Genomic DNA, 12,395 nt, shown 5'->3' with positions numbered 1-12,395 from the left:
CTTTACATTGACTTTACTTATCTATACTTAGGTGTATCTTTCCTTTTCTTTCTTCCCACCCCAGCAATGAGTGGCACGTGTTACTGTGTGTTACTGCCTATGTTATGACCTAGCTTCCAATTTAGGAGGCTGCTTCTCTCTCTTTTTTTTCCTTTTGTTTTTTCTGTCATTTTTTTCAAGTTACCTGTATTTATTGTGTGCTTCAGCAATAAACCCTGCAGTTGCGAGTTAGCGCTTGTCCGTGTCTTACTTCCTTCCGTCCTTCGTGTACTTTCGCGTTATTTTCCATCATGAATGTTAACCAACTCGCCAAACTTTCGGCATTACTTAACGATATCATCCCCGTCTTTTAAGAAATCTGTAGTTATCTGATCCTCTCCAGCTGATTTCCCCATTTTCATAGTTTCTAATGCTTTCTTAACTTTGTCCTTCGTCACTGGTGGAAGGTCCGACTGTTCTTCCCTACCGCCAATTTTATTACGCTCCTCACTACTTTGTTTACTGTAGAGATCAGTATAGAACTCCTCAGCTACTATGACTATCTTATGACTATCTTGTCCATATTCGTGATGACATTGCCCGTCTTATCCCTTAGCACATAAATCTGATTTTTGCCTATGCCCAATTTCTTCTTCACCGCTTTAAGGCTTCCCGCGTTCTTTACAGCATGCTCAATTTTCTCTATGTTATACACTCTTATATCGGCCACTTTGCGCTTATTGATTAACTTTTGATATCTCTGCCAATTCTATCTGGTCTGTTGGATTGGAAGCTTGCATAGTCTGGCGTGTCTTCATCAAATATTTCGTCTCCTTAGACAGCTTACCGGTATCCTCTCCAACTATCCGACCGCCTACTTCTACAGTGCACTCAGTAATGAGATCTCTGAAATTATTGTTCATTGCTTCTGGAGTAATGTCGCCATCCTCGGTTAGAGCTGAATATCTATTCTGTAGCTAAATCCTGAACTCTTCTGCCCTTCCCCTCACCGCTAATTCGTTGTTGGGTTTCTTTCTTACTAATCTGTTGCGTTCCTTCTTCAGATTTAGACTAATTCAGGACCTCACCATCCTGTGGTCACTGCATCGCACTTTCCCGATTACCTCTACATCTTGAATAATGGCGGGGGTTGAACACAGTACGAAGTCAATTTCATTTTTAGTCTCCCCATTAGGACTTTTCCATGTCCATTTCCGGTTCTTCCGTTTGTTGAAGAAGGTATTCATGATTCGTAAGTTATTGCGCTCTGCAAATTTAACTAGTAACTCCCCCCTGCTATTCCTAGAACCAATGCCATAGTCACCTACTGCCTGGTCTCCTGCCTGTTTTTTCACTACCTTGGCATGTGTTTATTCTTTCGCCAGTTCTTCAGCACGTGTTACTCACCGTAGCAACCCGCTTAACATCATGCCGTTTTTAGACTGCTTTAAATTTTTACTTTCTCCTTTTAGTCGAATTATGGAACGATTTGGATAGCACATTACGTAGATGTCTGTTGGTCCCTTTCTGTGAGAATTACCTATTCATGTATCTTCTTATTGATGTACGTTTTTGTAATAATGCGCTTTCCTAATATTGTAGCTTTATGTGAAACCTTCTGTACCACTTCTGCAATGTCATGGGATAGCGGTAGTTGTAGATAAAATAAATAACTGTGGTGCATCCAAGCACTTATGCATACATTGCAGATACTACTCTTTTATTCTGTTCAAGTGAACCCTCCACCTTGCAGTTTTTTGCCAGCTGGCAGACATGCTTTGAAGGAAACAGACTTTTTTGTCTACCTTTACCAGTGACTTTTTCTCTGCTTTTCTTGCGTCAAGTGCGGAGTGCAAAATCTTTTCCTAGTACCTGTAGTATTAGTTACATAATTTTTGTGTAAGTTTTCAATAAAGTTAGTAAAGGTGTGGACATAAGTAAACGGAGCACGCTTTTCCGTTCAAATTAAAATCACGCTTTCGGCACTGGAGATAAGAAAACAATATTTGTCCAAGTAAAAGGGTACTGGTGCCTACTACTGGTTCGCACATAACATGACTGCCAGTTTCAATTATGGATCGCGTGAAAAATTTTAGAAGCCAATCGCTTGCTCCGTTTACTTTTGTCTGCAGGGGTACATGCTTGTAAAAAATTTACCACTGGTGTTTTTTACTGGAAAACGCACTAATTGACCTTGTTGAGGCCTGAATATAAAATATTTATTCTCAATTACAATAATAAATAGCGTAGACTTGAGCAGCTGGGCAATATTTTCATTGATAAGAGCTGGTGAATGCAAAATGGCACAGGATGAGGTGGAAGCGCTGGTTTGCGACATGTTTGACCCCAACCGGAGCCGCTACACAAGCGTGGACGACCTGGCCCTGGACATCCTGCAGAACAGCCAGCTCCACTACGACCGCGTCTGCCAGGCCCTGGCAGGGGCCCTGCTCCCTGCGCCACCCTGAGAATGGATGCATGTCTCAGCCCTGCCCTGCCCGTCTAGTCCAGCCAAAATGCCACGAGAGCAATAAAGGGCACTTCCACCCGTTTCTGTCTGGCATCTTTAGGGCTGCCACCATGCACATCTTGCCTGCACATGGTAAAACCACTCCCACTTGGTCTCTCCAAATATCCAGAAGCCTTTGTTTCAGCACTGCCTGGCATTTATGCACCACTCCCATTGTTAATGGCCTCAGCTAAGTAAGCACAGACAGAGGTGAATACCAGCGGCTTTTGATGGCCATCCATGCATTACTGCATGCAAGCTTTTGCCATTAGCTGAAAAGTGCTAGATTAGGCGAACTCTGAGGAGGGTTGAATGGGGAAAGTGTGATGCAAAGTGAATCAGCAACTGCTGTTAGCAATTTCATATATTTGCACACCCCTAGTATGCAGCAGTCGGCTTTTCATCACTTCCAGCAGGCAGACTTGAAAGGAAGGTTCTGACTGAAACACTGTAAAAGTCGTCTACAGCCAATGCTAGCTCTTCATAACCACTACCGAAAACAGCTACCACCTGCTGTGTCACTTGACGGCCAATTATATTTTTACGACTATAGTCGGATAAAACCCAAGAACGGAGAGGCAAATAAAGGGAGGCCCTCCATCTAATGGCCTCAACTGGTTAACCACATAGTGTGAAATTGTAGTGAGTACTATATTTAAGGACAACATTCTGTGGCTCTGCTGAGAAGGTCCGACAGGAAAGAAAAGGTGATGGGCTTTTGTACCCAGCCCATGGCGAATGGTCCCCACTGACCGCCTCCCCTTAGCACCTGTCTTTGTCTTCGTCTTTTTGCGCTGCTTTTTTTTTTTTTTAATATGTACTAACACACACAACTCGCCGCGTCTCTCCAACTCCCCCCTTCACATCACCAACAGTACGCGCCATGGCACAATAATAAAGGTGTCTCCCTTTTCTGCCTAGCTTCCACTGCAGCACCACAGAATAAGCTGCCTGCGCAATTAGTAACTGCAAAATCAAAATCGCGGTCCACGCCATTGAATGGATTTCCCTGCTATGGGGAATGGACCTTTTCCAAGTAGCACTACTGCGCATGCATGAAGCCTCTGCACAGCAATTGTGCTCAGTGTTAGCACCTTCTGCCTCCCCTAGCAAGAAGACATGGCTGTTGTCATGGGTTAACAGGGGATGGTTGACACAATGTATGACACAGGCTTGCACTGCTTAGAAAACAAGCCCACCCCACTATTGTGAACAACCTTCTGCACAATTTTGCGGTCCACTTCGCAAGAGGGGTGCGCAAAAAGGTCCATTTCCCTACCCAAGAGGCAGATGACATTTTTACAGCATGGTGGTTCTGCTGCCCACTTGTGGCACTGGCAGCAGGCAAGAAGCGAAGCAGAAGCCACTCTTTTGTGGCAGCGCATGATGCCAAGGAGCCCAAGTTGAAACGCAAGTACTTTGCAGCAGACACTACCAGGAAAATATAAGTGCACGAAACAAAAACATTTCTCACTGTCAATAGTAGCAGCATTATCTACCGCTCAAGTGTTTTCTATAAAATTTAATGACATCATTCATCTGCACATACATACACACATTGCAAAAGCAGGGAGGTTGACGAAATCTGAAAACGGGGAAAGCAGCTGGATGGGATCAGGTAACTATAGATTTGTTGAAAGACGGGGGGGATATTGTGCTAGAAAAACTGGCTACCCTGTACACACAATGTCTGACTCGTGTCGTCGACGATACCGGAACCATGGAAGAATGCAAACATTATTTTAATTCATGCTAAGGACTTGAAAAATTACAGACCAATCTGTCTGTTACGTATAAAGTAATCGCTAATAGAATCGGGGCAACTTTAGACTGCAACCAAGCAAAAGATCAAGCAGGTTTTCGGAAACCATACTCTACTATCCGGGGTTCAAATCCCGGTTATTTATTTATTTATTCATACTGTTAACCCTTACTGAGGGTCATGACAGGGAGGGAATCAACAATACATATAAAATCAATAACACATCTAAAATTTCAAATGACAGAACACAGTAACAAACACTTTGAGTTACAAACAACATCTCGGAAAGCTGCTGAGCTGGATCAAATGACACAGAAAGCAAAAAAGCACATACAAAGTAATAGAGAGTATGCGACGCACGTTCATTCAAGTATTGGTCTAGACTTTTCTCGAATGCTGTTTTACTGGCACTTTGTACAATATGAGTAGGCAATTTATTCCAGAGCTCTATCGCGTCAGGAAAAAAAGAAAAGCGAGATACGTTAGTGCGAGCGAAGTACGGCCGTATGGTTGCATTATGATTCAACCTGGCGCTATGCTTAGCAGGTGGGTGGAAGTACATTTCTTTATTTATCTTTAAATCGTCATGCAGTATTTGGTGCAGTACTGTCAACCTTTGCTTTATTCGTCGCGTTTCTAACGGCTCAAGGAGTGCAACATTTCAATGACAGAATCAGTCCTCCTATATCTGCCACAGATAAAGCGTGCCGTAAGTCGTATTTTCTCGAGATTGTCTTGCAGTACCTTTTGGGGAGGATTCCAGGCTGCTGAAGCATACTCGAGCACTGGTCATGAATGTCTTATATGACAATAACTTCACATCCTTTGTTGCCCTCGACAATTTCGCTCTCAAAAAACATAGCTTTCTAAAACCAGTCGATGAAATCGCTTCAACATGCAAGCGCCAATTTAAATCATGTGCAATAGTTATACCCAAATATTTAAAGCTAGACACATTTTTCAAGTAATTATTTCCTATAGAGTACTGAAAGGTAAGTAGATTTTTCTTTCTAGTAATATGTGTGAAAGTTGTTTTACCGTAATTAACTTGCATTTTCCATTTTTGACACCAGTCATTGAAAGCACTGAGGCATTGTTTAATTTTAATCTGGTCTTCCATAGAAGTTACTGCTCCACAAATTAAACTATCATCAGCAAAGTTTAATTTTTACAGGCAACTCAACAGCAGCAACAATGTCATTTATATAGACGAGAAAAAGCAATGGTCCGAGCACAAACCCTTGTGGTACGCCCGAGTGCACATCCAATAATCCAGAATCACAGCCATTAACACGTAGAACCTGCTTACGGCCAGACAGGTAGGCCTTAATCCATTTCAGAACCTCATAATTAATGCCTATTTCATGCAGTTTAAGAAGCAAGTCATTGTGCGGCACCTTATCAAAGGCTTTCGCGAAATCTACACATATAATGTCAATCTGCTGACTGTCATCTAAAGCCTTTGCAAAATCATGGATAGTGTCTATAAGTTTCGTGGTCGTTGAGAGCCCTCGTCGAAAACCGTGCTGGTGCTCATTTAGTGATCCATTAGCCTCCAGGTACACAGTGATATGTTTTGCTATGATGTGTTCCATGAGTTTGCAACAAACTGAGGTAAGCGACACAGGTCGATAGTTGGTTACGAGCTACCATTTTTATATATGGGAAGCACAACGCCCATCTTCTGGCACTTGGAGCGATTTGTCAAAAATGGCAACCAAGTAAAAAGACACCCATTCGGCATATCTTTTCAGAAATGCAGTGGGTATTCCATCGGGACCACCTGCCTTCTTCGCATATAAATCTAATAATAGCTGAAGTATGTCCCTTTGCGTGAAAGAAATGTTTTCCATTGTACAGTCTTTTGCCCGTGCTAAATCTAAGTGATCAGTGTTAAAGTTTCCGGCAGATCTCGTGAAGACTGTTTGAAAAAATTTATTAAAACCGTCCACTATCTCCAAGTTTGCAGTCAAAATCGTTCCCAATTTGATCTGGTTTATACCTTCAGCTTTTTTACCTAAATATCGCCAAAATTTATCGGGAGAGGTTGATGAAAAAAAAAATCCGCGTGTCGATGGAATTGCATACACAGGTTTGGAATGCGACCTGATGCCGGTGAACACCTCCGGCAACGCACTCCCTCACCAGAACAGGAGTTAGTCACCCTGGTGCAGTAATTGGCCGCAACCTCTCATGATTAGCTCCATAAAACCCCGGCCCTCAGTCACCAGCGGCTGCGGAAGAACTGACCACAGTGGAGGTCAGACCTGTGACGCAGCAGGGGGTGCTAAGAACTTCTGGCTCCGCTGGACAGGCCGCCATTGGAAACTGACCCTGGCAACGTTTAACGTTAGAACCCTAGCTAGTGAAGCTAATTTAGCAGTACTATTAGAGGAACTAGAAAGTATGAAATGGGATGTCATAGGGCTTAGTGAGGTTAGGAGGCCGAATGAAGCATATACTGCACTGAAGGATGCGCATGTACTGTGTTATCGAGGTTTACCAGAGAGGTGACAACTAGGAGTAGGTTTCCTTGTCAATAAGTACATAGCGGGTGATATAGATGAATTCTATAGTATTAATGAGAGGGTTGCAGGCATCGTAATTAGGCTTAATAAGCGGTATAAACTGAAGGTTGTACAGGCCTATGCACCTACATGTAGTTATGATGACCAGGCAGTTGAAAGCTTCTACGAAGATGTAGAATCGGCGATGCGAAAGGTAAAGACACAGTATACTGTACTAATGGGCGACTTCAATGCCAAGGTAGGAAAAAAGCAGGCAGGAGACCAGGCAGTAGGTGACTATGGCATTGGTTCTAGGAATAGCAGGGGGAAGGTACTAGTTAAGTTTGCAGAGCGCAATAACTTAGGAATCATGAATACCTTCTTCAGCAAACGGAAGAACCAGAAATGGACACGGAAAAGTCCTAACGAAGAGACGAAAAATGAAATCGACTTCATAATGTGTTCAACCCCAACAATTATTCAAGATGCAGAGGTAATCGGGAAAGTGCAATGCAGTGACCACAGGCTGGTGAGGTCCCGAATTAGCCTAAATCTGAAGAAAGAATGCAACAGATTAGTAAGAAAGAAACCCATCAACGGTTTAGCGGTGAGGGGAAGAGCAGAAGAGTTCAGGATCTCGCTACAGAATAGATATTCAGCTCTAACCGAGGATGGCGGCATTACTTTAGGAGCAATGAACAATAATTTCAGAGATATCATTACTGAGTGTACGGTAGAAGTAGGCGGTAGGATAGTTAGAGAGGATACCAGTAAGCTGTCTAAGGAGATGAAAGGTTTGATTAAGAAACGCCAGAGTATGAAAGCTTCCAATCCAACAGACCAGATCGAATTGGCTGAGATATCAAAGCTAATCAATAAGCGCAAGGTGGCCGATATAAGGAAGTATAACATGGAGAAAATTGAGCATGCTGTAAAGAACGGGGGAAGCCTTAAAGCGGTAAAGAAGAAATAGGGCATAGGCAAAAACCAGATGTATGCGATAAGGGACAAGGCGGGCAACGTCATCACTAATATGGAAAAGATAGTCAAAGTAGCCGAGGAGTTCTATACAGATCTCTACAGTAGCCAAAGTAGTCAAGACCGTAATGAGATTGACGGTAGGAAAAAACAGTCAGACGTTCCACCAGTGACGAAGGACGAGGTCAAGAAAGCACTAGAAACTATGAAAAGGGGGAAATCAGCAAGAGAGGATCAGATAACTACAGATTTGCTGAAGGACGGGGGGGATATCGTGCTAGAAAAACTGGCCACCCTGTATACGCAGTGCCTGGTGTCATCGACGGTACCGGAACCATGGAAGAATGCAAACATTATGCAAGGGGTGCCTGGCAGAACCTACTTAGCCGGTTCCTGCTGAAGGAACTTAACAGACTGGTAGTAGACGATCCGTTTGCCATTAAGAATAGTCTTAAGGTTGTTGAATTTTTGCACGAAACAAACTCTGCAGGACACATCTTTTCTATAGATGATGTTGACCTGTTCTATTCTATTGCGCAGAGCGAGCTGTTGGATGCCGTCAGGTTGTGCATAGAAATGAACGGAGTGGTGTCTTTTCAAAACAGCGCTGGTATGTCGGTTGACAACTTCCTTGTACTCCTGGAGTATTACCTTAGTTCCACCACTGTTTCTTTTAAAGGGTATGATTATGTACAAAGAAATGGGATCTGTATCGGGTCGTGCATGGCACCTGTGCTCTGCAACATTTTTCTAGCAGGTGTGGACAGATCATTGGCCGAGGCGCTTGAAAACGGTAGCACTCTAAAGATTTTTAGATATGTAGACGATTTTTTCATTGTTTTGAAGAAACACTCACCTTTAACCTATCCACAAATCGTGGAGGATGTTCTAATTTTGGACGACTCTCCAAAGGATTGAATTTTACTTGTGAACTCGCCAATGACAGCCGTTTGCAATTTTTAGACTTGAATATAACCCTTAAGGACGGATGCTTTTGCTGGAAGTACCAACCACGTGCACAAAAGAAACTGTTGCCTTTTGATTCCAAGCAATCAAAAACGATTAAACGTGCTATCGCTTTGATGTGCCTTGAGTCATCCCTAAGGAAGTCCTGTTGTCACATGGCGCAGGAAAGCTTTCACAATCAGATCGCGAAGCTGAAACAGGCAGGCTTTCCCCAGATAATAGTGAGTTCAGTGGCTGAAGCCCTTCTCAAGAACATTAAACGAGAAAGAAATAAGAACCAGACAATGATTGCAGTTGCACAGAGGAAAGCGAAACCGGTAGTCATTCCATATCAGCATAAAGTGGCTCATAACCTCAAACGCGTGGCTAACAAGTTTAAGGTACCCGTGATTTTTTCGGCCCCAAGGAAACTCTCTTCTTTGTGTCGTCTGGTTTTGCAAGATGGTAGCCGTAACTCAGACTGCAAAATCAAACATGTTAATAAGTTTGTGAAGTGTGAAAAAGGGGTGGTGTACAGGATTCCGTTGAAGTGTGGGAAGGTGTACATTGGGCAGTTGGACCGATGTGTTAATGACCGGTTAAGGGAGCACAATTTGTCTTTGAGGAACGGTGCCGGTTTGCACCTGCCGGCGCACATCAGTGAGTGTGGAAAAGATAATGACCAAAAACAGAAAGCAGAAAAACTGTGTGATGCAACGCTACAAGGCACCGGCATCTTGTGCAGGAGCATTGACACGCTTGCGCGAGAATTGGCTGAGGCCTACCACGTTAGAAAAAGTGGAAGTTCATGTATAAGCGCACCATCTGTGACAATGTATGATAAAGATTAGATAGATTAGATAAGAGGTGAGTGACCTGTGCCCTCCTTTGTGCTTTTCCTGGGCTCGCACGTGGCACTGATGATTATGCAATGGATAATTTTTTTTGGTATAAATGTCGTGTACATTTCCGGAATAAAACAGTTGAAAGTTGCGCTCCGTCCTGTCTCCCTTGTCTTTTTGTGTAGTCTTTTTGTGCGCATACAACCTATTTGAGTATGAACCAACTAGCCCCACAACGCATATTACAGCAAAGATACGGTTGCCCGGGATCCTTTACACTTCTGTAAAGCTGTAGATTAATTGCAAATAGTAAAATCTCATTACAAGAGACACTCTGTTATAAGAGACACTTGAAAATGGCTTGGTTGGTTTTCCTATGTTTGCCATGTTAACATTGCATACAGGAAGTCAAAATGTTGTTTCAGTCACACAGGAATGTCAGGACAGTGGCTGAAACAAGAACATTTTGACTTTGCATTCAAGAGGAGGCACTCCTTGGTTCCTGACATATTGCAACAAAACAGGACATTGATATGGAACAGAATTTAGTTACGGGAATCTAAATTGCCGCACACACGAGTTGGTAAGAATTTTTGGTTACAAGAGACCTTGGTTATTTCAATATTGGTACACCCCTAGTTAAAATGTATTTATGCACATTGCCACCTCGTCGAAAGCCTCCCACTATTTGCCACATTCCTGCCAACCAACCAGCTGACAGCGATCACATGCTGAAGAAAGTCTCCTTTGCAACCACTGCGAATAGACCCTAAGAAAAAGAAGAAGGAATGGCAGTGCATTCAGTGAACTGCAGCATGAGACCCTCGATATCACATTACGTTGACCAGCGAGGAAAGGTGCCAAGCAAAACCACATTTGGTCTCCACATGGAAGCAGCTTCGTAGCTAAGCGCAAGTGATGTGTGCGAGCATGTTGGACATGGAGCCAAACAAGAAAAAGGACGAGAAGGCAGACATGCTTTGTGCTGTAGTAAATGGACAAAACAAGTCTGTTGAGGCTGCAGCACATGGCATTCCAGCCAGAGAGGGAAATGTAAATTGCCGCACATACGAGTTGGTAAGAATTTTTGGTTACAAGAGACCTTGGTTATTTCAATATTGGTACACCCCTAGTTGAAATGTATTTATGCACAGTGCCACCTCGTCGAAAGCCTCCCACTATTTGCCACATTCCTGCCAACCAACCAGCTGACAGCGATCACATGCTGAAGAAAGGCTCCTTTGCAACCACTGCGAATAGACCCTAAGAAAAAGAAGAAGGAATGGCAGTGCATTCAGTGAACTGCAGCATGAGACCCTCGATATCACATTACGTTGACCAGCGAGGAAAGGTGCCAAGCAAAACCACATTTGGTCTCCACATGGAAGCAGCTTCGTAGCTAAGCGCAAGTGATGTGTGCGAGCATGTTGGACATGGAGCCAAACAAGAAAAAGGACGAGAAGGCAGACATGCTTTGTGCTGTAGTAAATGGACAAAACAAGTCTGTTGAGGCTGCAGCACATGGCATTCCAGCCAGAGAGGGAAATGTAAATTGCCGCACATACGAGTTGGTAAGAATTTTTGGTTACAAGAGACCTTGGTTATTTCAATATTGGTACACCCCTAGTTAAAATGTATTTATGCACAGTGCCACCTCGTCGAAAGCCTCCCACTATTTGCCACATTCCTGCCAACCAACCAGCTGACAGCGATCACATGCCGAAGAAAGGCTCCTTTGCAACCACTGCGAATAGACCCTAAGAAAAAGAAGAAGGAATGGCAGTGCATTCAGTGAACTGCAGCATGAGACCCTCGATATCACATTACGTTGACCAGCGAGGAAAGGTGCCAAGCAAAACCACATTTGGTCTCCACATGGAAGCAGCTTCGTAGCTAAGCGCAAGTGATGTGTGCGAGCATGTTGGACATGGAGCCAAACAAGAAAAAGGACGAGAAGGCAGACATGCTTTGTGCTGTAGTAAATGGACAAAACAAGTCTGTTGAGGCTGCAGCACATGGCATTCCAGCCAGAGAGGGAAATGTAAATTGCCGCACATACGAGTTGGTAAGAATTTTTGGTTACAAGAGACCTTGGTTATTTCAATATTGGTACACCCCTAGTTAAAATGTATTTATGCACAGTGCCACCTCGTCGAAAGCCTCCCACTATTTGCCACATTCCTGCCAACCAACCAGCTGACAGCGATCACATGCTGAAGAAAGGCTCCTTTGCAACCACTGCGAATAGACCCTAAGAAAAAGAAGAAGGAATGGCAGTGCATTCTGTGAACTGCAGCATGAGACCCTCGATATCACATTACGTTGACCAGCGAGGAAAGGTGCCAAGCAAAACCACATTTGGTCTCCACATGGAAGCAGCTTCGTAGCTAAGCGCAAGTGATGTGTGCGAGCATGTTGGACATGGAGCCAAACAAGAAAAAGGACGAGAAGGCAGACATGCTTTGTGCTGTAGTAAATGGACAAAACAAGTCTGTTGAGGCTGCAGCACATGGCATTCCAGCTAGAGAGGGAAATGTAAATTGCCGCACATACGAGTTGGTAAGAATTTTTGGTTACAAGAGACCTTGGTTATTTCAATATTGGTACACCCCTAGTTAAAATGTATTTATGCACAGTGCCACCTCGTCGAAAGCCTCCCACTATTTGCCACATTCCTGCCAACCAACCAGCTGACAGCGATCACATGCTGAAGAAAGGCTCCTTTGCAACCACTGCGAATAGACCCTAAGAAAAAGAAGAAGGAATGGCAGTGCATTCTGTGAACTGCAGCATGAGACCCTCGATATCACATTACGTTGACCAGCGAGGAAAGGTGCCAAGCAAAACCACATTTGGTCTCCACATGGAAGCAG

At 43.6% G+C, this 12,395-nt stretch overlaps 1 protein-coding gene across 3 annotated transcripts in view; it reads left to right on the top strand.

The window, feature by feature from the left end:
• Miga (mitoguardin) overlaps window positions 1–2,531 on the top strand; it is a 272,249-nt gene extending 269,718 nt beyond the window's left edge. For all 3 annotated transcript variants that reach the window (XM_084607736.1, XM_084607734.1, XM_084607735.1), the window contains one exon: window positions 2,289–2,531. In XM_084607736.1, coding sequence (XP_084463862.1) covers window positions 2,289–2,447 — 159 coding nt within the window. In that variant the 3' untranslated portion in view covers window positions 2,448–2,531. The remainder of the gene's footprint in view (window positions 1–2,288) is intronic.
• Window positions 2,532–12,395: the final 9,864 nt, after the last annotated feature.

Source organism: Amblyomma maculatum, chromosome 6, assembly GCF_055883805.1.
Source record: "Amblyomma maculatum isolate TAMU_Amacu chromosome 6, ASM5588380v1, whole genome shotgun sequence".
In the NCBI taxonomy this organism is placed as follows: Eukaryota; Metazoa; Arthropoda; class Arachnida; order Ixodida; family Ixodidae; genus Amblyomma; species Amblyomma maculatum.
The sequence above is the reverse complement of the archived record's forward strand: the minus strand, read 5'-3'. Positions and strand labels throughout refer to the sequence as shown.